General features: G+C 26.7%; 5 protein-coding genes across 6 annotated transcripts in view; 2 read left to right on the top strand and 3 right to left on the bottom strand.

The window, feature by feature from the left end:
• LOC113366012 overlaps nt 1-5,665 on the bottom strand; it is a 32,588-nt gene extending 26,923 nt beyond the window's left edge. The window contains exons 1-2 of the mRNA XM_026607559.1: nt 5,583-5,665; nt 4,050-4,290 (exon numbers count right to left, since the gene is read on the bottom strand). Of these exons, the coding sequence (XP_026463344.1) occupies nt 4,050-4,290; nt 5,583-5,664 (323 nt within the window). The 5' untranslated portion in view covers nt 5,665. The remainder of the gene's footprint in view (nt 1-4,049; nt 4,291-5,582) is intronic.
• LOC113368285 (ankyrin repeat domain-containing protein 49-like) overlaps nt 1-20,846 on the top strand; it is a 60,223-nt gene extending 39,377 nt beyond the window's left edge. The window contains exons 1-5 of one of the 2 annotated variants that reach the window (XM_026609831.1): nt 4,165-4,298; nt 19,855-20,027; nt 20,102-20,228; nt 20,349-20,527; nt 20,603-20,846. In XM_026609831.1, coding sequence (XP_026465616.1) covers nt 19,865-20,027; nt 20,102-20,228; nt 20,349-20,527; nt 20,603-20,802 — 669 coding nt within the window. In that variant the 5' untranslated portion in view covers nt 4,165-4,298; nt 19,855-19,864 and the 3' untranslated portion in view covers nt 20,803-20,846. Of the gene's footprint in view, nt 1-4,164; nt 4,299-19,854; nt 20,028-20,101; nt 20,229-20,348; nt 20,528-20,602 lie in introns of those variants that run through there. The other variant, XM_026609832.1, reaches the window with a different exon arrangement.
• On the bottom strand, nt 10,476-17,042 carry LOC113366013 (protein takeout-like). Its single transcript, XM_026607560.1, has 5 exons — nt 16,879-17,042; nt 12,888-13,128; nt 12,454-12,593; nt 11,834-11,980; nt 10,476-10,630 (listed from the first exon to the last, which is right to left on the bottom strand). The coding sequence occupies exons 1-5, from the start codon at nt 16,964-16,966 to the stop codon at nt 10,476-10,478; spliced, it is 771 nt and encodes a 256-aa protein (XP_026463345.1). The 5' UTR covers nt 16,967-17,042.
• LOC113368276 (WD repeat domain-containing protein 83-like) lies at nt 20,713-22,230 on the bottom strand. The gene is made up of 7 exons (XM_026609823.1): nt 22,071-22,230; nt 21,766-22,009; nt 21,605-21,698; nt 21,406-21,538; nt 21,241-21,349; nt 20,906-21,170; nt 20,713-20,820 (listed from the first exon to the last, which is right to left on the bottom strand). Exons 1-7 carry the CDS (start codon nt 22,144-22,146, stop codon nt 20,794-20,796), a joined length of 948 nt encoding a protein of 315 aa, XP_026465608.1. The 5' UTR covers nt 22,147-22,230; the 3' UTR covers nt 20,713-20,793.
• A 271-nt stretch (nt 22,231-22,501) lies between these two features.
• Nucleotides 22,502-23,845, top strand: LOC113368283 (ATP-dependent Clp protease proteolytic subunit-like). The gene is made up of 5 exons (XM_026609829.1): nt 22,502-22,642; nt 22,722-22,907; nt 22,975-23,090; nt 23,254-23,371; nt 23,443-23,845. The coding sequence occupies exons 1-5, from the start codon at nt 22,607-22,609 to the stop codon at nt 23,734-23,736; spliced, it is 750 nt and encodes a 249-aa protein (XP_026465614.1). The 5' UTR covers nt 22,502-22,606; the 3' UTR covers nt 23,737-23,845.
• The last annotated feature ends 2,174 nt before the right edge of the window (nt 23,846-26,019 follow it).

Raw genomic sequence — 26,019 nt, forward strand, 5'->3', positions numbered from 1 at the left:
TATGAACTACACTTTAATCAACAAAAATAATAAATCCAAATATAAAAGTGGTCTTTATCATATTGGTCTGTTTATTCATTTTCCAAATAAATCTCCAACAGTTTATTTAACGGTGTTTTTGCGAAAATACTTGAAATTAATCTAAAAACGACATTACCGAATCTACTTAGCCAATATCGTTAATTTGTCTCTGAGATCTCGATATTTACCGGTTTTAAGAGCACTTCTATATTCCATCGCGAATATTTTTTTAAAATGTTTTTATTTCGCTGGTCATCGATTTTCATATACATTTTAAATGATAATTAGTTTTGTGACTCACTTAAATACTTGTAACTGTATTAGCACTATGAGAGATAAATCGCAAAAATGTTATAGGTGCACCAGGGCCGAAATTAGGGAAAAACTTACAAGAATCAGTTTTTGTAATTATTATCAAGCTTGTCTGCATATTTTCCCAAGTTTGGATAACATTTTTCAGAAATCTTTACATATGGAGAGTACACATAAATCTTCGTAATCTTTGAGAATTTATTAAAGCCATTAAAGCATTTTACATTTTGATGCGTTTTTTACGGAATTCGCGAGTTGTAATAAAGTTAATGCAAACAACGTGAAATATTTTCTTCAAAAAACATGGAAACATTAATGTTTTGAGGGTCATAAACATTAAAGAATTTTTTATACGATAAAAAATAGATATATAAAAAACTTGAATATTTTGGTATTTTCTTGTTTTTTCAAAATCTGTTGTTTTGAGATTAAAATGAGACAGTACTGTATGTTGTCACCATTATTTACTTATTATTTTTTCTACTTTCCGGGTATACTTAAAAAACATACCTTCTAGAGGTCTTACTTTACTCTTTACTCTTACCTATTGTATTTTCATTTAAAGTGAAGTAACTAGTAACTTCTACTTGTCATTTAATTATTATATATCATTTTTATATTTGCTTGCATTAAGGTGCAGTGCAGTATGTATTGTAAATTACATGGTGAATAAAAAAAATCTGTAATGTGTAAAGTTACATAATAATATTTTAAGAGTTCATCTTGTTCATAATTGAACTATCAGTCCATGACAAAGAATGATATGTTTGTTCGTTGAAGTTTAAGCCTTTGTAAATTATGTTAATATTATTCTAATGGATTATAATTCCAGTATTGCTTCTGAGAGGACATGGGCGTCAAGTTCGTTGATTCGATTCGAATCGAAGAGGTCGATTATTTCAAATAAATGAATTGCGAAAAATACTAATCTTCTTAATGAAGGATTAAATGAACCTGATACACATTTGCAAAATACATACACATAAAAATAAATATAATTTGTAAACGAATTAATAATTTCTTGAAACTTACTACGTCGTAGGAATAGTTCAAAGGTTCCTCCTTGGGACATGTTCTACCCCAAATGATTTGATATACAATATAATATTTATTCATATGGCCATAGGTATATAGATAGAAGCAAGACTAAACTATGTTTAAAAAATAGACTTCTAAAAAAACTTCTAGAAAAAAACTATTTGGAAAAACAAACGCAAACAAACAAAAAAACCACGAAACCAATTTTTTCGAATTGAATCTTGAATTTGAATAGTTCAGTCAGAATAGACATTATTGATGTATTTAAATAAAATTATTTCATATTTAATTTTTTAATTATTTTTAATAACATGATCGACATATTTGAATAATATATTTCATGATGATAAAAAACAGATTTTGTTGGGATCCCTTATTCCTTCGTCAACTTATAATTGTGCATTCATATTAAAATATGACAATAATTAGTTAAGATAAATAAAAAACACAAGAATGTTTGTGATCTTATATCTTATATTTTGCATACTTAAAAGCAATACAGAACATGAGTACATCACAAAATATTTGTTTGTTAACAAAAAAATAACTCACATTTTACAAAATAAAATATAACATGGTAACTTAAGAACATACTTAATTGTGCATAATTTATATCTAATTACATTTACATATATGCTATATAATTTTTGACTCATTTGTATGATTAGATATTAAACCTTTTTTTATTTATTAAGAATGTTATATAAAAAATAAGATAAAATTTAAAAACTCGAAATGTACTTCTTCCTGCAAAATGAAATGTTGTAACTTTGTTGTTTTATATATTGAAATAAAAAAAAACTAAATGAAATTGTAATTTTAAACATGTATGAATTATAAAAAAATAGAAATAATATATACATTTGATATATTATCAAATGATTAAAATTAAAATATTGATGATAAGAAAATTTAATATAAATTAATAAAAAAAATATAACTTTAATAAATGAATATTTTATCATCAACAAATTACACAGGAAGAAGTTACAAGTAAATAATAAAAAAATCTTCGCTAATCTTTCCAAGTATTCGCTCAGGCGTATTTTAGTAACTTTTTGTACATAAATTCAGTACTTCTAAACTGTCCTGTTTTTTTTTTTTAATTCAATACCAGTTTTGTAACATTTGAAAAATAATTTTTCTCATCATAAGGATTCTAAAATTGAATCAAATCGTTTGGTGCAACTTATAAAACTAAACGCCACAAACTACATAGAATTTGGTTGGTTGGAATCACCAAAAAATATCAAAATAATTTTGCTTATTCACTATAGGTTCACTATATACATTTTAAATTTGGACTTTATTCAACTGGCATTAATTTGTTGAATGGGATTCTCAAGAACATTTCGTTTACAAAGTTTGTCATGATTTGGTCTCCGTGTTCTTCGCATATGGTAAAAGTGCCTGGAAGGCAGGTTGCCAGTATTGGTTCATGAAGGCAACGGCTGCGTTATCTGAAAATTAATAATAATAAGACACATCATAGTCTTAAACATAAGATTTTTTGAAGATTAAAAAAAGTTGTTGCCAGTTGCAAGTGACTGACTACCTTCAATTACTTTTATAGAATCCAATACAGTATTTGTCAGAAAGCGATTTGAACAATGAATTTCTTTGAGCTGATATGATGATACGTTGAGTGAAATTACCTTGGTTTCCTCCATGAAATATATTTAGTTCATGTTGAAACTAAGTGCTAATGATAAAAGTCGTTTTATTCTTTTGATCCAAAATGGTTGATGACCTATTTTTGGATTCGGATATGAATCCAGTTGGTTTTTGTAATTTCAATAACTCTAGTCTGCGTTAAACGCACTAATTTAATTCTGAGACTATTGATTTGCTTTAAATAATATACTTCTATTGTAGTGACCATAGAAGTCATACTGACTTTCTTTTATTTATTTGCAGCTTTTACCAATTCATTATCTATTTATTTCATATATTTGATATGATTAACTACTGTGTACTTACTGAGTCCTTCATCAGGTATAAGTCCACTTGCATAGATTTTCATGTCTCCAACTTTTGGCTGACACGGAAATGTTTGATGCGCATGTAATTCTCTCCATCGCGTTCTTCGGTTGCTCCTTCGATTTTCCAAGTGACTGTCACATCATCTGAAGACAAAACAAAACATATTTAATAAACTTAACACAATCTCTCACAATTTTAATATTTAAGAGTATTAATATTTTGCATTTTAAATATCTACTTACACATGGTGACGTTGAAAATTCCACGGCTCTGATTTGGTAATCTCCAAGCTGCTGTCCCCTTGTAGGATCCTTCGCTGACAACTTTTGGGAAGTACACTTCGGCGTTTATGAGCAGAGAATTGTCGGACACTTCAGATCTAGAGTAAAATAATGAGATTGAACAAATATCCATAAAATTTATCTTATATACCATCATACTTCGACGTCCAACCAATGGATAGGTATTCGATTTAAATATTTGAAGCATTACCAAAAATTTGCTGATGGTACAGACATTAGATTGATCTTATTTCTAAAACCATAAAGTTACACCTGAGAATAATTTTCAGTAAAAACAACAAATTATTTTATAAACAAAAACATCTAATCTTACATGTAATTCTGCATGAATGCCTTCCACATAAACTGCTTATTTATTACCATTTTTTTTTTATTACAGAGTCCTTTACTCACTTGACATCCTTGACGACCATATTGCTCAATCCGTGAACTTTGAAGTCCTTTGCTACCAATTTGCTGCGCATAAGTCCGGCGTCAACTCCGGTTTTGAATTCAGAGATTTCCATAGGGTCAATTGGCCTCAGTCCCAGGAGTTCGTGTCCTGATCGGAGTTGAGGCACCGCGGCCGCAATCGACTGCTTCAGGCAGGTGTCCAGCTCGGCCGAATTGCGGGGGCAGGTGGTCAGATAACTTGCTGCAGAGGTAAGAAGAAAATTAATAAAAAATAATTGAATTATTAGGAAAATTAATTGATAAGAATTATTTGATGATTAACACTGTTCTTCTAATTTAAAAATATGTTTAATTTATAAAATGCCATGTTTAGACAAAGCTTTCAACTCTCGTCTCGTTTTTCAGTACTCTATTAATTTAGTAGAGTTTATGAATAATAAAGAGCCAAACTTTGTTCTTATTATTACCTTTAGTTGATTGTATGCACCAGTTTTTTATGAAAGTATGAAAATGATTTGTAATATCAAATCTTTATTTTAATCTCACAATTTTACATAATTTGTTCTCATAATGCAACACCATACCTCTTAATAAAATCATGTACACTTTTGCTCACTAACCGTTTAATTTACGCATTCATTATAAACACGAAAGTAAAAGTAAATCGTTAGGTTGCTAATGTTTTTGTATAATCATAAATATGTAGGTATAATATATACATGCATACATATATATGTATATATAAATGAAATTTATATTCTGCAACGAACTTTATGAGCGGATATACATATTACTCATGTATAGAAAATTAAACATTTCCGATAGAAAATGGCAAACTTTCCAACTGAAGTTTGTTGATCTTATTATATATTTATATTAATCGGTAAATTATATATTATTTGTGTAATAAAAAATTGAATTATCAGAACCCACAGTAATTTTGTATAGGTTCTCTATATATTTTTCAAAGATAAATTGCTTGTTGAATGCATTTAAAAAAATATGTATAGATCATATACAGAATTACAGTTCGTTCTGATAATTCTATTTTGTAACATCAAAGTTTTAACTGCAAAATTTCTTTGAAAATTCAATTGCAATCTTAATTAATATAAGTGGCATAAAAATATAGGCATACTTATAGACTCTATAATAAGAGCAAAAATTCTGAGATTAAAGTTATCTAATTCAAAAAGCATATTTTATTAAATATATTTTACAAGATTTTTTTTAACTGCAAAATTTTTTAAAATAATTTTGTTAAATAATATAGATATATTAAAGCTATTAGAAAATATAGACGTACTTAATGAACAAAATATTTATAAAATAATGATTTTTATTCTAATAGCAAGTTTTATAAATATATACAGATTGTTTTTTTAATCTGCAGTTATGTTTATTAAGTAATAATTTTATTTTTCCATAAAAGTTCCATGTGCTCGGGTCATAAATTTCTTTTTACTGGATTCCCACTTTCACTAAATTTAATTTAGAATCATATTACATTTCATATGTAATTTTTTTACTTACGTAATTCAATTTCAATTACTTCGATTTCTTCTGCCAATCCAAGAGCCAAAACCGCAGTGAAAAAAATTGCTAGACGATTCATTTTGTATCTGAAAAAAATAAAAGATAATATAATTTATTAATAGAACCAAAATATAATAGTTATGTATATAAAAGCAAACTTATATTGTGGCCATTTAAAATTATTTGTTTGTAATTTCTTAATTTTTTAAATTCAATCCGATAGAAAAAATTAGCGTAAGTATGATGTCGGGCTTTGTCCTATATAGATTATATATTATGAAAATATTAGAAATTGAAAGTTTTATAAATATTACTACAACTTTAATTTCAAATTACTAAAATTATCTAAATTGCGTCAATGCACAATTATTTTAGGACTATACTTGGATCACGCAAGAAGACTTTGTTGGGAAACTTTTACATTATTTTCCGACAAAACAATATAATTATTGTCATTATTTATATTGCATAAGTAACCAAGTGTTTTTTAACAATGTTTCGGTATTAAAATTAGATAATTCATATTTTATTTGTTTTTGTTCTCGATATTTGCAACCTGCATATCCAGAAAACTTTCTAAATACTAGACGAACTGGATGGCGGTTTTAGATTATGCAATCTTATAATTGTCGACGATGGTAAAAATATGAAAATTATAAAATAAAATGCTCATTTGTTAAAAAATATAGTAATTCAACTTATCATAACACTGCAAAAATTTTTTTGTACAAAGTTTGTTATAAAATATGAAGCTGTTTCATGTGTTTTTGATCATTGATTTTTTTAAATAAATAAATAAGATAAAACTAGTTTTATATATATTCGTCGCGAGAATAAAACGATAATAAATTTAAAAATTCAAAAACGTCTTTAATCGAAGGTCTTTTATAAATGACGCGCTTTGTCGATTTATATATAAATTATCATAAAATATAACTCATTTTCTAAAAGCTATTGAAAAACTTGTTTTAATGATCTTCATGAAAAACTAGTTAATTAGTTTAGCTGTTAGTCCTTGGTTTATTTAAATACGCACATATTAATATGATATATGCAAGATCTCTGAAATTATATATAAATATATAAATATATAATATATCAAGTTTTATAATGATGTTTTTTAAATTATAGTTAATTCATATTTTTTTTATTATTTATATATAAATGAACTTTTTGCAAACAACTCTTGTAGTCAACAATGCCGAAATATTAATAATACATTTTGTTTCTGGAGAACCACAAGGGCCTGTTTTTATCATTTTACCATTCAAATGTTTAGAAATCATTTTTCATCTATACATCATGTACAAAATTTAAATTTGGTCTGTAAAAAGGCCGCAAAAACGATGAAGATTTTTTTAGTATTTTAAAGATGTTTCTCGATGTCCTTACAAAATTCTACGTCATCTTTCTTCAATTTAAGATGACATTGACAAACCGAGAAATATATTTAAATTCAATATCCGCAGTTAATGAAAAAATATATTAATCCATTACTGTAAGACCTGTAAATTATTTTTACCGCGGTTATCTTATATCAAAGAATTATGTAATAATTCTTAATCGAATCGATTTGTACATGTGCAATTAGCTGCACCTGCAATCGATTGCGGAAATGCATTTTCTAATTTATCCATATTTCTAAATTCTACTGCGATTGGAATTACTAATGTTAAAATATCCTTGAAGCCATTTCTGTAAACTCAAACCAATAAATACGAACTACATTATATTTATATATTAAACTTTTAGTTTAAAAATCTTAAGTAGACAGATGAACAGGTATACAGGTAAATTGGTAGAAACTTGTGGACAGGTCAATTGGAGGATATGTAAAATGGTTGACAGGAAAACTGGTAGATAGTCGAATATGTAGACATATAAACAGGTTGACAGGTAAATTGGTAGGCAGGTAAAATGGTGAACTGATAAACAGCTTGATAGGTAAATTTATAGATAGGTGATTTGATAGGCAGGTTGTATTGGACAATTGTTGATCAGGTAAATTGTTGGACAACTATAAATTGGTAGTCTTATATGTCACTTATATGTCTTTTTAATTATAATTAGCCATCCTATTTTTTCATAATTTAGTCACATTATATCTTGTTCTAGTTTCAAATTGTAGAGACACATAAGATTATATTTTGAAATATTTGAAAAAAAAATCTATAAAATATTTCTTGTTTTTTGCTTCCAAAAGTATTATGAATCCTATTTTTTTCTAATTTAAATTTCAACATAAATAATATAAAACAAAGAGAATTTTCAAAAGCCAAACATCAAATAAAAATAAAATTTTTAACTTAATTTTTTAAAGTTATTGAAATTATTAGTTTATTAATATCAATTCATGATTATTTTTATAAATGATTGTGATTCTTATAAAATAATGTGGTAGCGACTTGAAATTATAAAGTTATATATATTTAACTAATAACGTTAACTTATAAGTTAAAATTTGAAATTTGATTCCGGCTTCTCAAAAATTATATACTCGTATAATTCCAAAACAGATATAAAATCTTAAATGAAAAAGATTAAATTGCACTAAATTATATGCTTCAGATTTGACTTCAATGAAACTATTGGCTAATAAAATTATTACTCTTGTAGAAATATGGCTATTAAAATTATTTTAAAAGTTATAAACTATGATTATAAAGATGGCTTTAATTCAAAATTGAAAGTTAGTTGAATTTAGAAATGTTACAGCTGTTACCAAAATTAAATTCTTTAAATTCTGATAAAAATGAATTGTTTGGTTAAAAATTATTGTAACTAGGTACAGGTAGATTTTTCGCATTTGAATCGCTTTCCAAATGTTAAAATTAATTAAAACATAAAATTTATCTGAAACTAATATATTATCTACATATGATTTAATTTTGGAAATTATTTTGAAACTATTATTTGGAACTAGACAAAGAGAAGTATGAGTAAACCAGAATACGGAAATAAAAATAATGTTAATGATAAATCAATATGATAAAATTTTAATAAAAAATATATCAAACGTTATATGATAAGATATAATAATATTTTAATTCTCTAAGTTAAATTCTGATCAGAGAGATTAATTACATTAAATTTTACCTTTAAGTTCTACGCCAGGTGTGTCCTAAGCCCAAGATCTTGTTTATTATTTACACTTTGAATTATCAGATCTTAATAATGTTTACCTGCGTGAGTGTGTCAGACTTTATATAAACACTAACAGGTGGAAGAAGTAGAAGGGGCCCTCGTTTATGCGAAAATTGCTCAACCACAACCTGTTCTGATTCGATATATCACTCTTGGGAGACGGCCATGGCGGCCAAAAGCAGGGTTATGGTCTATTATATTTTTGTAATAAACTCTTGTTTGCTATAATATCTTCTGTACTACTTATTTTTACAAATATTTAACTATTTATATCAAATCATTTCTGCATTTACCATTAAAATATTTATACATCATCATATAACAAGGACAAAGTACAAGCTTTATCTCTACATCTATTGATGCTGTAAAAATATGTACAAATTTATATACATATCTATTTCTATTGCATAGTGGCCCGATCTTTCAAGCAATTGTTTACCTTTGCACAAATTAATTAATACTAGACTAACGTTTTAATTTCAATGGTACGCATCAGTGTATAATTAAACTTGTTTGCTAAAAATTTAATAAAATATCAGAATTATTTTTTTTGATATGAAGATTATTCAAATTTTATGCATAGTTGTTCATAAAATTAAAAGTGGTGTATAAGGAACTAATTAAATTAAAGAGGATGTCACACACATGCACACACAAATTTTTATATATGTGTGTATACATAAATATCATTTTTGTCTAATCATAAATATTTAATTTATAATAAAAATTGATAAAGCGGAACATAAATAAATACTGAAAAAAACAATTAATTTCTATCATAAACTATTTGTATACATAACTAATGTATTAGTTGCAACTGTGTGTAAAAACTAATTAGACCAGTTATTACTTAGGGGCAAGTCCCTAAGCTGGGCATTTAACCTGCGCCAATGGGTTATCTCAGGTTGCGGTGCGGAATGGGTTAGATTCCTGGGAAACCCATAAAGGGTTAAAAAAATGCGGTGAATCATAGTAACGAATGAAAAATAATTTTCTCTAAATTAAAATGCTCTTGATTATTAATTTTATTCCATTGTCTTTAATGTACCCGTAATTAACGCAAAATAAATATTTTTTTTATTTTTGCTTTTTATAACATATTTTATTCAGTTTATGATAAATAAAATAGAGAATATATTATCAATTTTTAAGTTTTTATTTTTATCGTAGTATACGTACATTTTAAATATAGTTAATATTATATATTACAATAATAAATTCATAAAATTAAATTGGTAAATTTTGAAGACATTTATAAACCAAAGTATTTATTTCAATTTAATACTTGAACATTAATTTTAAAATTGAATAAGTTATAAAGTAAATTAAGATAAGATAATAAGTATATAGTTTGTGATTAAGTATAATAGTTTTTATATATTTATATAATAATTTTATCGAGATATAATTGATAAAGGATTTTTCTTTGGATCTTAAATACTATGAAGTAAGCATTGAGGTAAATTTCAAATAGTTTTGTTATTTACAATATTTTGAAGTTGATTTAACCAAAAAATTATCTATTACCATACTCAATGATTTTTACACGTATATAACAAAATAAATATAAATACAAAATTTATATTAAGTTGTTAACATCAACATATACTTATATTAATATCTGTAAAAATTTATATATTCATAATATATTAACCACTATTCTAACATATTATATCATGTTCTAATAACTATCATTACAATCACATATTTGTTTCTAAGCATTCAGTTTGCACTATCAGTTTTTATTTAGGATTCTGGGAACAGACGTCGGAAGGGTATTTTTTCAAAAACGTAGTTCATTCCTGTTTTGATTGGGGGTCCCCAGAGGGTGCTCAATATTGGAAGCGCCTCTTTGTATAGGGAGCGCCAGTTTTGATTCATGGTCACTAGAAAAGCGTCATCTGGAAAAGAAATATAATTGTAGTAAAATAATTAAACTTAATAGTTGAATTTAGAACGATTGATAGTTTGTTTGGAAATGCAGGGATTTTATTAATGATAACTAATTTAAATGATTCTACTGCATATATAAAAATGTTTGGTTTCTGCATCTAACGATTTTAAAGCGTTTACGATTAATAAAAATCAGTGTTTTTTTTCTAAATATAATTTAATAACTTATAATATTTTTATTATTAAATTTTTTAATATTTGATATTTTGTTTAGAGAAAAACCAATTACAAAATTCACAAGTGCTTGACATGCTTGAAGCAAATCAGATGTAGTTTTTGATTGTTCTGCCAACGTTTTGCCTATATTACATTACTTTAAAGTTGAAACAATACACTAATTCAATTACACCATATTAATTATTTAGTGATTTCAAGTTTCTCTTAAACATTTTTTTTATTCAAGTTAAAAACAGTAAAAACAATGAAAGAACGTCATGATATGATGTTTTGCTTGGTAAATTCGGGTTCCGCATTAGATACCGGCATTTATGTTAGAACTAACAATCGGTTTTCATTTTCACTTTCGCATATGTATTATTATACAATCATAACATTTATCTAATTTACTGTTATTTATATGTACAGCGAAGAACAATTTTTTAATATTTTTTTTGTTGAACTGCAATCAGAACCAGAAACTATATTTAGGGACAAAGCTAGTTCTAGGATTTGAACCTTGGGTTGCCTTAATTCTAGTTGTTAAATATTGAAACTAATGCTGGTATTTTTAATTTATTTAATAATTTTTACTTTAGTATGTAGGTTCTTCAAGTTTTATCCTGAAGAAATAGATTAAAATTTTGAAATGCTCTATAGTTACTGGGTGGACTTATCAGTAAGTTCGACATCCCTATTGCATTTATCCCAAAAAATTGAATAAATCAAAACAATCAGTTCGAACAGTAAGTTCGACATCCCTATTGCATTTATCCCAAAAAATTGAATAAATCAAAACAAATTTAAATAAATCTCTTACATGAACTTCAAATTAATAGGAAAATTCTAAAATTAATATAAATAAATAATTAACTCGAATTTTTTTGACTCCAGTATGTAGATTCACCATTTTCACACTATTGACTTTCTTTTAGAAATAAATGAAAATTTTGAAAGTATTATCAGAAATAAGCAAGTTCTCTAGTTATACTTACTGACTGCTTTATCAGGGAAAATATTTGTGGCATAAATATTAACATTTGAAGGAACTGGCGACATATCGGCTTCCTTAATAACCATATACTTTTCACCATCACGTTCTTCAAGTTCACCTTTTACGGCCCAAGTTGTACTTACACCCTCTAAAAAAAAAATAAATTATCTTCTGTACGAATTAAAATTATTTACACTAAAAACAACTATGTCTGGAAATAAACTTAAACTATTTCCACTACTTTTCTTATTATCACATTACTGTCAAGATCTTGTCAGAATTGTTTTCCAGTCAAAATTGAAAACATTATTATAAAAATAGAGTTATAAATAACTGACAAGTCTCGTGTCACTATAATCGACCTTTAAGACTAATCACGTAATAAAGGCAACATAAATAATTTAATTTATTATAATGATATTGTTATAACGTGGCGAGTTTAATAGTAATTGTATATAATTAGATGTATCATGGGAAGCAAATTGGATAATAAACTTAATAGAGATGGTAAGAAAAATTTATGGTATTTGGTATTTGATCCACAAGATGATGATTTTATATGTTTTGCCACTATGGCAAAAAAATAGTATCATTGTTATAAAGAATTTATTTTTCTTTTACCCATGCTGATGTTGAAGAATCCTTTCGTGTGTATTTGGAACAGGTTGACGCCTCCATCAAATTTATAATTTCCTTCGAAAATCAAATTGTCGAACATCAGGTCAATTTCCATTTCTAAACTGTCATCGGTCACAGTTGCTCTAGAAAATAAAATAATAATTCCAATAAGATATTCTATGAAATTTTTTTGGAGGTTAGATTTTTAGTAAAAGATAGTATAGTATCAACAAGAGAAATGAATTTTGTAATTGCATGAAAAGTTACACCATTTTCAATTTATATTTTTAACATTGCAGTTCTATATTGATATCGCATATATCAACAAAAAAAATTATAAATCTGTTTCTAATTAGTCTAGAGAAGATTTTGATACCTAAGCAAGAAATCTCTATCCTTTTTACCAAATTTTCCAATTTCCACCTTCCTCTTATTACCTGACTTCTTTGATTTCGCAATTGCTGCTCCCGAAGACTTTGTTGTCTTTTCCCTGTACATTGCCCTTGATGTTGCCGATGTTGTGGTTGACGTGGAATTTGGGGGTCGACAGAGGGTCTATTGGGGGTATCTCCAGGGGTTTGTAACCGTCTTTGATAGCTGGCAAGATACTTTTCATTGATTCCTTTATGCATTCGTTCAAATTGGGGTCGTTTCTTTTGCAAATCTTGAAGAAATCCGCTATAAAAGATAATTAAATTATTAATATATTTGCTGGGTAATTTTAAAAATATTTTTTTTAAAGTAAGAAATATTGGGTAAATATAAAACTTTAGTATATATTTATGATATTAATCTTATCTATAAACATTGCTGTGCCAAAATTTATGCAATTATATTAAAGATATTTAAAAAATAGAAAAGACAAATAAAAATATTATATAAATAATTTACAAATATATAGTTTGTGTTTACAATAAATTTCCATAATGTATTCCATGTATAAGTAAATACAAGACTCTCTATTTCAGTGAAAACAAATCTTGATTTAGTTAGTCACAAAATCCAGACAGCAAATATCAACATAGACTATATTTGCATATCATAATATTATTATAAATAAATAGTCGTTAAGACTAATCTTTAATGGAATGAAAAAAGAGGCGAATTTTATTTACCCAAATTTAGTATGAATGTATTGAAAGACTCACATTGTAATGAACAATTAAAAATATAAAAAAATGGATGGAATTAATATTATTGTTACATGTTTAATTTTACATTTGGAGTTCCTTCTTCACTAATACGACTTAGAATTGTTATTTTTTTTGCATTGCAACAAAAAAAAATTACATGAACCTACATTTTTTACAGCAGCAAATTTTTATATTGCACTAGAACTTACATGTTTTTTTTATTACATACATTATTTTTATTTATCATCGTCAAAATGCTTCTTTCATCGCCAGGAAATAATGATCAAGGCAATGTCAAGGATAAAATTCCGGTCGCGTTTTTATATAACACGTTTATAATTAATAGTACTATTTATAACATTAAAGTGACTAAGAAGAATTGTACATGCATCAAGTTATTGCTGGAATATAAATAGCGAATAAATAAATTTTATTGCTGACGTTCTATTCTGTTTTTGAACTTATAACGATTTCCATTTGTGTCATGGATTGATAATATAATAGACAAGGCTTTATATGATTGTGTCTCAGAAGGTTTTATGAACTTATTGACTTTAGGATCAATTTAAAAGTGAAAGTTTAGAAAAAAAAATAATAGGATCAACAATTTGTATATTAAAATTTGTAAAAGGAATTGATTCGGTATCATATATTTTAGTTACACTATTTTCTTATATACATTGACTATATAAGTGACTTCAATTGACTATATAGATATTAATAAATTCAATTTTGTACGTAATTATTTATAAATTGTAAAATTGAACTCATAATAATTATTTTACCAAAATTTCAATTAAATCAAATCCAATTAAATTAGTAATTATTTGTTTCTCCAAAAAACTCACTTTTTAATAATTAATTTAATAAATATTGCAAATATTTTTACAAAGCATATCTCTTTGTTTTTCTGATATAATATAAAAATATAAAAAAAAAATTTAAAATATTTTCAAAAATGTATATTATCCACTTGTGTATGTTTTTATTAAAAAAACACCATTATCGTCGTAGAATTTTTATCGCAAAAACAGTTTTGCATAAACTGTTATCATGCATATCATAAAATTATTATTTTGTAGAAATGTTTTTAGCATACTATCTTAATTATCTAAAAAACCATACGATAATTTATGTGAAGGCTACAGTTTTAAACATTGCACTATAAATATTTAAAATTATTAAATTTAAATTTTGTTTTTAAATTGTTTAATTGTCAGACAACCAGCTAGATAACTTTTATGATTAGTTCAAGTATTATTTGATTTTACAATATTTTTTTTAATTCAAAGATTTGATTGGTTTCAAATATATAAGAATAATTTTTGTAAAATTTCATTCCAGAGTAAGAAGTCTCATCTCTAGCCTAGCATCGAAATTACTTCATTTTTGCCCATGTTTTCCTAATATTTCATCTACTGATTTATTTTGTTTACTGCATTTTTCTTATAAATTAAATTCAAACTAATCATAAATTGTTCAAGTAAATAATTATTGTTAAAAACTTCCATTATCTAACTGTTGTTTATAAGTAAAATTCCCGCCATGAATATATTCATCTAAAAATACCTGCCAAGTAGGAATATTGTTTATAAATTGTTATTGCATACGTACATAAGTACTTGTATAATTTATAATTTATAATATATAACAATTCATGCGTAATGTTTAATGATCGTTTTTGCTATCGATTATTTATTTATTGATCGATGGAATGTTTCAGAACAAAAACAGGATAAAAAAATTAAATTAGACTTACGATTGATGAACTAGTTGCTTACAATTGCGAAACCTTTTTTTATTCTTTGACGTAGAATTTTGTTATAATGTATTATTATTATAATTGTATTAGTAATCCAAATCCTTACATCTGAATTATCATATAAATTTTTAAAAATGAAAATCTAGCAAAGTAATATATATGAAGATTAAATGTGTTTGTATATAATAAATAATGTAGATTATTAAAATGCTTTAAAAGGTAATACAGAGGCAATATAAATTGTTCAGGAGTTGTTAAATTGTAGAATTTTTTTTAGCAAAATACCTTTAAAAGTAGTATTTAATTAATTTATTACCTGTGTGTATACTTTTTGATTTCAATAAAATATTACTTCTTAAATTACTAAACGATTGAATCAATTTTTATAAAATTTTGTATGATTTTTTTAATTCGATTATGGTTTAGATTCACAATACAATTTGATAAATAACTTATTTTTAGATAATAGTTTCTCCAATATTAAAGACAATTAAGATCTATTTTGAGTTAGTTGTGATATATGATAAAAAGCCAATGATTTCTGATTTATGATTTATTAACAAAATTTGTATTTGTAGTTGATTTCTGGCTCTATTTTATATATAAATTATACAACCATAGGTACAATATTTAAAATTATATAATTACATGTTTTTCTTAAAAAATCTTTATTTGTTCATCATTGATTAAAAATTGTGTATTCGTTATTAGTTTCTGCAATAAATCATGGACCCAAGTTTATATATAAATCATAATATTTTTATAAACAAATAGTGTAAAACTAAAAATTGGTCATGAAATAATTCATAAAATATTAGGAATGTATATAAGAAAAAAGTTCGTTCAATTAAAACTCGTAGAAATTGAAAGACTCAAATTTTATTTAACTAAATTATTAATATAAATTGAATTAACAAATTGATAACACAGTTCGAATTAATTTTAATATTATAAATAGTTAAAGTTTTAAATTTTAGCTAATTTCCTCATTATTAAAAAACTAAATTTTTGTTAAGATCAATTGTTAATTTTATTTAAATATTTATTTATTTTTAACAAACCGTTTATAATGAATTAAAAATATATATGTTGTAGTTATTATTTCCATGCTTGATGAATGCACTATTTCTTATAAATTATAAAACGCTGTGTGCCAAATATGAAATTATAAAGTTCAAATTAATAAAACTCTATAAGCTGCCTTAAAATACAATTTATATTGTATTTATGATTGGTTAGAAAATAGTTAGGCATTAAAAAATGGGCAATATGCACTAGCTTATACATCAAATAAATTTATAAGATTAGAGCTTAAAAACTATAAGTACAAGAACGTGTCTATATTATTCACGTAGGGGTGCTTTGGGGTTGATGATTAATTGATATTAAATTTTTGTTAAACGTATTTTGGTTGGTTTTGAAAATATTTTTCTCTACGTGTGACAAATTATAGCATGTTTTGTGCTTAATAAAAGTTAATAATATATAAGTTTAAAAAATATATACAAATCTGTGTCTATTATCTCTACTCACGTAAGGGTGCTTCGGGGTCGACGAGAGCTTTCGCTCGGCAGAGGGCGGTCGCCGCCAAAAGCACAACCATCGCCGTCATTTGTCCCATTGTAAATAAATAATTATTATGAATAGTTTCACGGCAAATCGTAATCTCAATTAGCAATACGATCTGCTTCCTGGTTGCTTTTGCACTGACTCGATCCTTATCGGTTCGACTGGCTTTATAGACTCCCAATCAGCACCATGGGCAGGTTACCCTTGAAAATCTCGACGAGGCAAGGTCACCGCCTCATCTTGGGTATGGATTTATTGTGTGCGTATTAATTTAATTTCAAACTGTACTAGTAAGAGTTTATGTAATTGATCGCAGTATGACCACAGTTTCCCAAAAGGATAGAAATCACATTTTTCGTTATCAAAATCTTGTGAGACCAAATCATTTCTTGGCGATTCTTTGATGATCCATCCACCACTGTCTTTTTTCCTTGATAGTAATTGCGTTTTATACATAAAGATACAAGTAACCAGGCACAGTATTCAGGAATCATATTTTTCAATAAAAGCAATGATTAGTGAAAATTCAATATATCAAGTTTATTTTTTAATTAATCTTATTATAGCCTTAATATAGTCAAGCAAACAAAAAATTAAACAGAAACCAAAGCATAAATATTTTTTAAAATTGTTTAATCAATTTTCATTTAAATGAATATGAATATTTCATTTAAATGAAACCAAATTTAATTAAAATTTTCATTTATTTAAATGCTCTAATGTAGCTAACTAAAATATCACTTATGAGTCATTTGAAATTGTTGTTATTAATATAATGAAATTTATTAAAGCAAACGTCAGCAAAATTAATTTGAAATTTAAATGTGATTAATTTTATATTAACTTTTGCATTGCAGTCGTATGACTAATAGATAACAACTTAAAACCAAACAAAAAATTGATCAGAAATCTTAGTTCAAATGAAATGAAATCAGATTATTATATTTTATAAACAGAAGTATATTTTCGCATGACTTAATAATAATGATTTTATTTTTTACGTTATGCATTAATTATTTAAGTCTGTTATAACAATTTTTTTAATTGGCCATTAATCTTTTCTCGTGTAGTATCGAGAATGAGTCCATATAAAAGCACTTTTAAAAGTATCTATTTACCTAGAAAATAAATCACACTATAATGATTTATTCAAAAAGCTAGATTCTAGTTATAATGAAGTCCGCTAAAATAACATTTATTTATATTTTTAATTTGCTACTACAGGAAAATAATAATCTATTAAAACCAGATGATTCTGGTTATAATGATAAATCTAGACTTCTGCTAAGACAACAAAAAGAAAACTCCACTTTTTTCTCAATATGCAAATTATAAAGTTTTTTTCCAAATTCGCTCTTCACTTCATTAGTAGTATTGAAGTATATTTTTAAAAAACAGTAACAAATATCAAAACGTGTGCTATTTTTAAATCTTACTGTAAAAAAGTAGAGAATTTGCATATCGAGTGCTCAATACTAAACATAAAAATATTATAACTATTATTCTTCTACTACAAATTAGTATTAATTTTTAACTTTTGCTAATAATTTACCATAAATTATTTACTCAATAAAGTTATAGGTGTGAATAAAAATAAAAATGAGAGTCCTTTACCAGGGTAAATGAACTGACTAAAAATGGCAATAGTTGTAATTTCCAAGCAATGAATCTTAATACGTAATTTTAATAACAATATCTTTGTTTGTGAGCGATTTATTAGTGCTAAAAAATTTATATAATGACGTAGGTTCAAATACTTTGTACTCTTCAAATAATTGAGTTTTTTTTCTTAAGACCAGGAATGGAAAATTTTAGTATAGGTGCTCTGATGATCATCAATCTTTTCTATAAAAGCACGTGGTCATCTTCAAAACAATTGTACATTTGTGTACACGTTTTTTATTTCGTGGATTTAATTCGCGAACATTATATGAATAATGTACTACGTCATTAAATATAAAAAAGGTTAATTTATTTCTTTGGACCATTTAATTAATGGGTGATAGACTAAAACTATGATCTGTTTTTTCGGTTTGGGTAATTCTGTTAGAATTGAGGAACGAAAAATTTTAAACTTTGAATTTTTATTAAAGCACATCAAATAAAAAAATAAAAAATTAAGAAAAGAAAAAATAAGTTTCCCGTTTCTTATTAAATCTGTGACGTGATTGCATATCTAATGCATAAATTGTCCAAGTGAATTATTGTAATCAAAATAATAATTATTGTACGATTTCGTGAATGATTCTATAAAAACAACTGTTATATTAAAATTTTGATTACAGTATTAATTAAGTTAATTATTTCTTTACGTAATATCACGCCTTGAATCTGATGTTATCAAATAACAATTTAGTTATGTGAATTACTGAAAATTGCCTTAATTTTAAATTATTTGCTGGCAATGAAATTAAATTGATCAAGTGCAAATTATATAAGAATGGATGGAAAAACTAATAATATAAAAATAGAAGATTAAGGTCCAACGATTGAAATGTAATGAATTTGTTTTTGCGATTTTCAAATACGCCTCCAAAACTTTGTCAGACTCTCAAATGCGAATTATATTAGAGCGCAAATTTCGAACACAATATCTCGATCTCACTAACAATTATTATTGTTTAATGTACAAAAGATTTGTTTCAAATACATAAAAATCTACTGCAGTCACCAAATATTTTGGTGTAACTTGTGAGTCAAAACTTAAATACCTTCACTGATTTGATTTGCGAAGGACAATCTGTATAGCAGTCAAATTGTTATATATTTAAAATATAAAAATAAATATAGATTTAAATATAAATCTCGCCATCGACCTTGCCGCTAAAAACTCAGATTGCCATTTTCTAAAGTATGCACAGGCAGTACGTATATTTTGTTATTGTCTTTAACTGAACTGTAAAAGTCATTATCAATATTTTGAAATAATTTTTGTTTCAGTCTATAAACAATGTCGAATACAAGCACAGATGATGAAGATGATGGAACTATCTTCCGTGAAACTCCAACATGGGAAGAAATAGAAAAATTTAGGCCTAAAGCAAGGAACGATATGCTGATAAGTGGTTGGGATGATCAGGATGAAAATATAGAAGTTGAAAGAAATCCACATGGTACTGTAGGGCTAATAGATTTCATGAAAGTTTTCTAAAAGTATTTACTTAATATTATGTATTTTTGTTATCAGAAACACCAGAAAAAGAAATGCTATGGGCAGCTGAGAGTGGTGAACTTGAAGTAGTTGAAGATCTTTTAAAGAAGCATCCACATTTAATCAATACTCGTGATAAGGATAATTATACACCACTTCATAGGCAAGATTATTTCATTAGTATATTCTTATATTTTTTATTTTGAATTTTATGCAAATTTTCTCTTGTTTTTGTTGACCATCTACGATACAAAAATTTAGAACTAATAATATTCTACTATAGAGCAGCGTACAGTCATAATTTTGATGTGGCTCATGCATTACTACAAGCTGGAGCTGATCCTAATGCAGAAACAGAAATGAAATGGACCCCTTTACACTCTGCTTGTAAATGGAATAATGCTTCAGTTGCTGGTTTATTATTGCAATATGGTGCCAATGTAAATGCACAAAGCAATGGAGGTAAAATATTGTTTATATTATATAAATTTGTAAATAAGAAACAAACTTGTTAAGTTGATGAAATTTTATTTTTAGGTCAGACACCACTCCATGTTGCCTCTAGTTCCTCAGATTGTAGAGAAGTGCTAACAATATTACTTCTAACTGAAGGAATCAAGCCAAATATCTTGAATTCATCAAATGAGACTGCATTTGATATTGCAAAACGCTCCGGCAAATATTATTACCTTTTTGATATAGCTCATGATGCTCTTAATTATGAAGATTTATATTAATGCCTGTGATTCCTCAACCTGCCAATTGTTAATAACATACGACAAAATAATATAAGATTAGCAAAATACAAATTTACAAATTAACTATTTGTATTTAACCTACTTCTACAATTGTTGTGTCGAGAATTCCCCAAAGGGTAACTTCACCTCTACAAGCACTTAGGATTTCATTCTTTTTAGGATGTGAAACCAAAGTAGGAATGACAGATTTAATTGAACTTTCTTCTCGATGGAGTTTCTTAATCTCCTTACTGCTCAAGAGATCCCATATTATGATGGACCCCTCTGTTGTACCACTAATTATAAAGTTATCTGAATACATAATTGCACACTCTACAGCAAAATCCTGTGTGTTGTGACCAACATACCTATGTAGATAAAAAATATATGTGATAATTTTTAATCAGTCTTTTTTTCATAATTTATTTATATAGTTACTCTGATAGTAATTCCCCACTACTTTTATCCATAAGTCTTAAAGTGCTATCAGCACATGCAGCAAGGTAGCATTGATCGTCTCTTGTGATTTCAATATGTGTTATAGATTCTGAAAAGAAAAGGCTTGAGTATAAATAACACCATTGCAAAAACAAAACCACGTACTTCCTATGCAATCTGTTATTAATTCACCGGCTCTGAGATCATATTTTCTAATTCTACCATCTAAGGATGCACTAATTATCTCATGATCAGAAACCACCAAGCTGGATATTGAATCCTTGGCTTCTTTTAAAACCTGTATTATTGAAATTATCAGCAAAATTTAGTACTCTCTGTTATAACTCTAACAAGTAATACAAACCTGAACTGGTTGTTGACGTCGAGACTTTAAATCCCAACACATAACGGTATTATCATGAGAACCTGATATGGCTAATGTAGATTCTTCATTGAACCTTAAAGAGCAACAATTTAATATTATGATTTAAATTTGTGGGAATGAATGTATATATTTGTTCATACTTTACACAAGATACACTACTTGCATGTCCTCTTAGCCTTCGTGTTGGAAGGCCAGATGCAACATCCCATAAAATAACTGATTTATCAGAGCTGCCGGATAGGATCTGTGAACTATCACATGATCCAGCAGCATCAAGAACTTCATTAGCGTGACCTCCATAAGTTTTAAGTAACAATGACTTATGAACATTCCAAAGTTTTAATTTTTTATCAGCTCCACATGTTATGCAATATGTACCATCAACTAGAAAAAAACATATTTTTACTTGAGAGTTTTTGATTGAGAATTATTTTAATGATGTTACTGTTGTATCGAACTGCACGAATAGCACCCTGTTTACAGTCTATAGTGTTTAAAGGAACTAAAGAATCAATATCCATTTTAATAAAAGATAATGGATGATTTTATTAATGTTCAGTGTATATAATGTTCAATTTTGTGTTTCATATTCTAGTAGCAGCAGTGCAAAGTGTAGAAGTAAATAATTTTGTATTTAAAAAATTAGATTATAATCAAGTTTGCTAATTTGCTAGGATATATTTTGCTATAAAATGTAATATTAATTTTTTTTTTATCTCTTTAAATTTGTATATAGTTGTAGAACTAAATTTGACAGTATAAAATTCAAATATTTGATAACCTCACTAAAATTGTTAGGTTGTCAGCGTGCATTCGCAAAAAGACAGTGACACCAACATAAAAACAATATTCGGATTTGGCTGCTGTCAATTTAAAAACAAAAGTATCGACAACCTGCCATTTGTTACATTCATACTTTGTCAAAAGTGTTAGTGCAATTTTATTTATTTTATTTTGAGTTTATGTGAAACCCATTCAAAAATGTTTAATAGAATAATACGCTCTTTAAACAAAACCGTAAGTAAAGGAATATATCTATTACTATTGCATATATCTCTTACTACATGTAATTTAATAATTATTATTTTAATTCCAGAACAACTTACAAAAACTATGCACTAGAAATTTTAACATGGTGCCCATTGTGGTAGAGCAAACAGGCCGAGGAGAGCGAGCTTATGATATATTTTCTAGACTTCTAAAAGAAAGAATAATTTGTGTAATGGGGCCAGTTCATGACGATATGAGTTCTTTAGTAGTAGCGCAATTACTTTTCCTTCAGGTCTATAATTAATTAAGCATGTTCTATAAGTCTTGAAAACAGGGGAAAATAAAGTTTGGTCTTTCAGTCAGAAAGCAGTACAAAACCTATTCACATGTATATTAACTCACCTGGAGGATCAGTGACTGCTGGTTTAGGGATATATGATACAATGCAATATGTTAAGCCGCCAATTGCTACTTGGTAAGCTTTATTACTAACAATATTTTGTTTTTTTAAAACTTCCTAAAACAAGTTTCATATAAAAGCTTTCTCGATAAAATCCATGAATTAGTAATTATGCAAGGGCTGCATTCTAAACAATAGAATTTAATAATGAAATACAAAATGTTTCACCTCTATTCAGGTGTGTAGGACAAGCCTGTTCAATGGGTTCTCTTCTGTTAGCCGCTGGTGCACCAGGTATGAGACATGCTCTTCCGCATTCTCGAATCATGATACACCAGCCATCTGGTGGTGCTACTGTAAGTTTAGACGCTATAAATAAATCCACATATTTTATTTCGCCCTAAAAATATATAATTAATTTATTAAGGGCCAAGCTACAGATATTCAAATCCATGCTGAAGAGATAATAAAATTAAAGAAACAATTGACATTAATATATGCAAAGCATACTGGCCAAGATACTGAGCTTTTGCATAGCAAAATGGAACGTGATACATTTTTATCTCCGGATGAAGCGAAGGCAATGGGTTTAATAGATCAAGTTTTAGTGCATGCGCCTTCCACGATTACAAAGGGAAGTGCACCAAGTACAGATGCTCCAAATCCTATTATTATGCCTAAAGATAAAGAACCTTCTATTGGAACAGAAATTACTACATAATTAGAAACCTAATATTATACAATGATATTAAAATAATTTGTATATACATTTTTATATGAAATTATTTATATTACAAATAGTTTATAAAATATATTTTATGCAAATTATGGAAACCACATTCAGGATATTTGAATTGACTAACTGAGTAAAGTACTATTTTTATAGTTTTTGTATATCATTATTAAATTTTATTGTCTAATATGCAGCTATTACATAATTACAGATTCATGGATTGAACATACAATTATAAACAAATATCTCAAAATTTCAATTACATCATAAAATTTATATAATGGCAAAAGCTTTGATATGAAACTTTAGAAAAAATAATTTGATGAACACTTTGCAGTTTTTTAATCAATGAAACTTGGGAAAACGAATTTTATACACACTTCGACATTTTTTAATGGGTAATTAAAGTTTTTGAACAGATTTTATAATGTGAAATTAATATTCAATGAGAGTAACGATAGACGGTTTCGAAAAATAGTATTAAAATACATTGTAATAATTGATTTATATTATTTTCTAAATTCGCGCCAACTATCGAATGCTGTCATGTTACTGAATTTCAAATAGATTTTAAATTAGTTTCATTTGGTAACACATTTCATTATGTAACTAGGTTGGAATTATGAAATTTGGAAAAACATTTGCTGGTCGACACTCCGAAAAGATATATGTTGGTGGAATGTAGCTGAGTCGACGTCGCATGTGAGTAATTTTTTGTTATATAGTCTTTATTTCATGTTATTTGGATTTATTTATTAATAGTTTATATATGATATTCATATTTTATTTGCTATTATAATTTTAACTTAAAAATATTTGGGATAGTATAACGCGTGATAGATATAGTACGTTCGTATGAAAATAATACTTCTTGAGCGGATTGCCACGATAAATGTACAAATACAAATGCATATATTTTTTCGTTATAGTTAAATTTTATTTTTGAAATTTTTTGATCTTCAATTACAAAATTTGAGTCATTGATCGAGGCTACTAAACGTTGCGCCACATTTTCGAGGAAATCGTACGGTTCTTTTTGAGAAAAAACAAAATAAATTTTATATGTGACTTATATGCGCTTATGTCGTGTTGTTTAATAACGACATAAAGTAATTATTCCTCTTTTTGTCACAAATTATATGCAATATAATTATAATTTTTACGACCAATTATGTTAAATTGATCTGAGTAACACTGGGATACTATTTCGGGCCAGTGATGGCAAAGGGTAAGGGAAATATCCTTTCATTGCAATTTAATGACCATTTGTAGTTTTACTAAAATTTTGTGTAACTACACAATATTTCAATACTTCTAGTATAATTTCAAGCATTTAAACTGCTTTATTACAATTTATTTCAAAATTTTCATCAGGTTTCGCACAAGAGAAAATAATATGCTTTCGTAAGAAAATTCGACTTGCTATTTTTTTGTTTCAAGTCATTTAAATCATTTGAGATACATATTGTGCGAGTGTGTATGTAAGCCTATTTTCGACTTTTTGTTGACGTTTTCTCCAAAATTTTTGAACCAATTTAAAAAAATTAAAAGCCATTTGATGGCTGAAATGAACACTTAAATTTAAATAGCTAAATTTCACTTCATCTTGATTATTTACACATATCCAGATGATATTTCAACTTGTCTTACTTTACTTGCACTGATTTACTTTAACGTTTTATCATTTAAATTTTACAAATCTTGCTTCAAAATACTTCCTATTGTTGTAATAAATTCCGACGTTTATTGAGCAGCTATCCGTATAACAGTTAAATGATTATTGTTTATATGGTGCAAAGTAAAAAACTTTGTTTTATAAATAAATATTTCGTTTCGTCCCCGGCCATGCATTTGGCCATCTATTACCTCACCGGCGACATAGTTGCCGAAGAAGTCGACAACGAGTAACCAGAAAAAACAAAACAAAATAGCCCCTCCGAAAGAAATCCGACCATTATATAATACTTTTTGCATCATAAAATGTGGCCCGGAACAAAAAAGTAACAGGCGTAATAACCAATAAATCTTTATTAATAATAATAAAATATAATAATAATAAATAATAAAAAGCGTACACGTATAGTACCGTTAAAGAATTCCTTCCTAAGTGTCTTCTCTTATGCCTACCATATTATAATGCCCTTAGGTCTTTCGAATCAAGGATATTTTGCTTTTGATTCGATGTTGATCAATACACTTGCCGGATCGATTTGGGACAGTAGACCCGCTTATTATTTTTGGGATCATCTTAAAAATGCAAATCAATTGAAA

The sequence above is a fragment of the Ctenocephalides felis genome, unplaced genomic scaffold, assembly GCF_003426905.1.
Source record: "Ctenocephalides felis isolate EL2017-DRISC unplaced genomic scaffold, ASM342690v1 CF-g0.4_SCAFFOLD_01170, whole genome shotgun sequence".
Taxonomy (NCBI): Eukaryota; Metazoa; Arthropoda; class Insecta; order Siphonaptera; family Pulicidae; genus Ctenocephalides; species Ctenocephalides felis.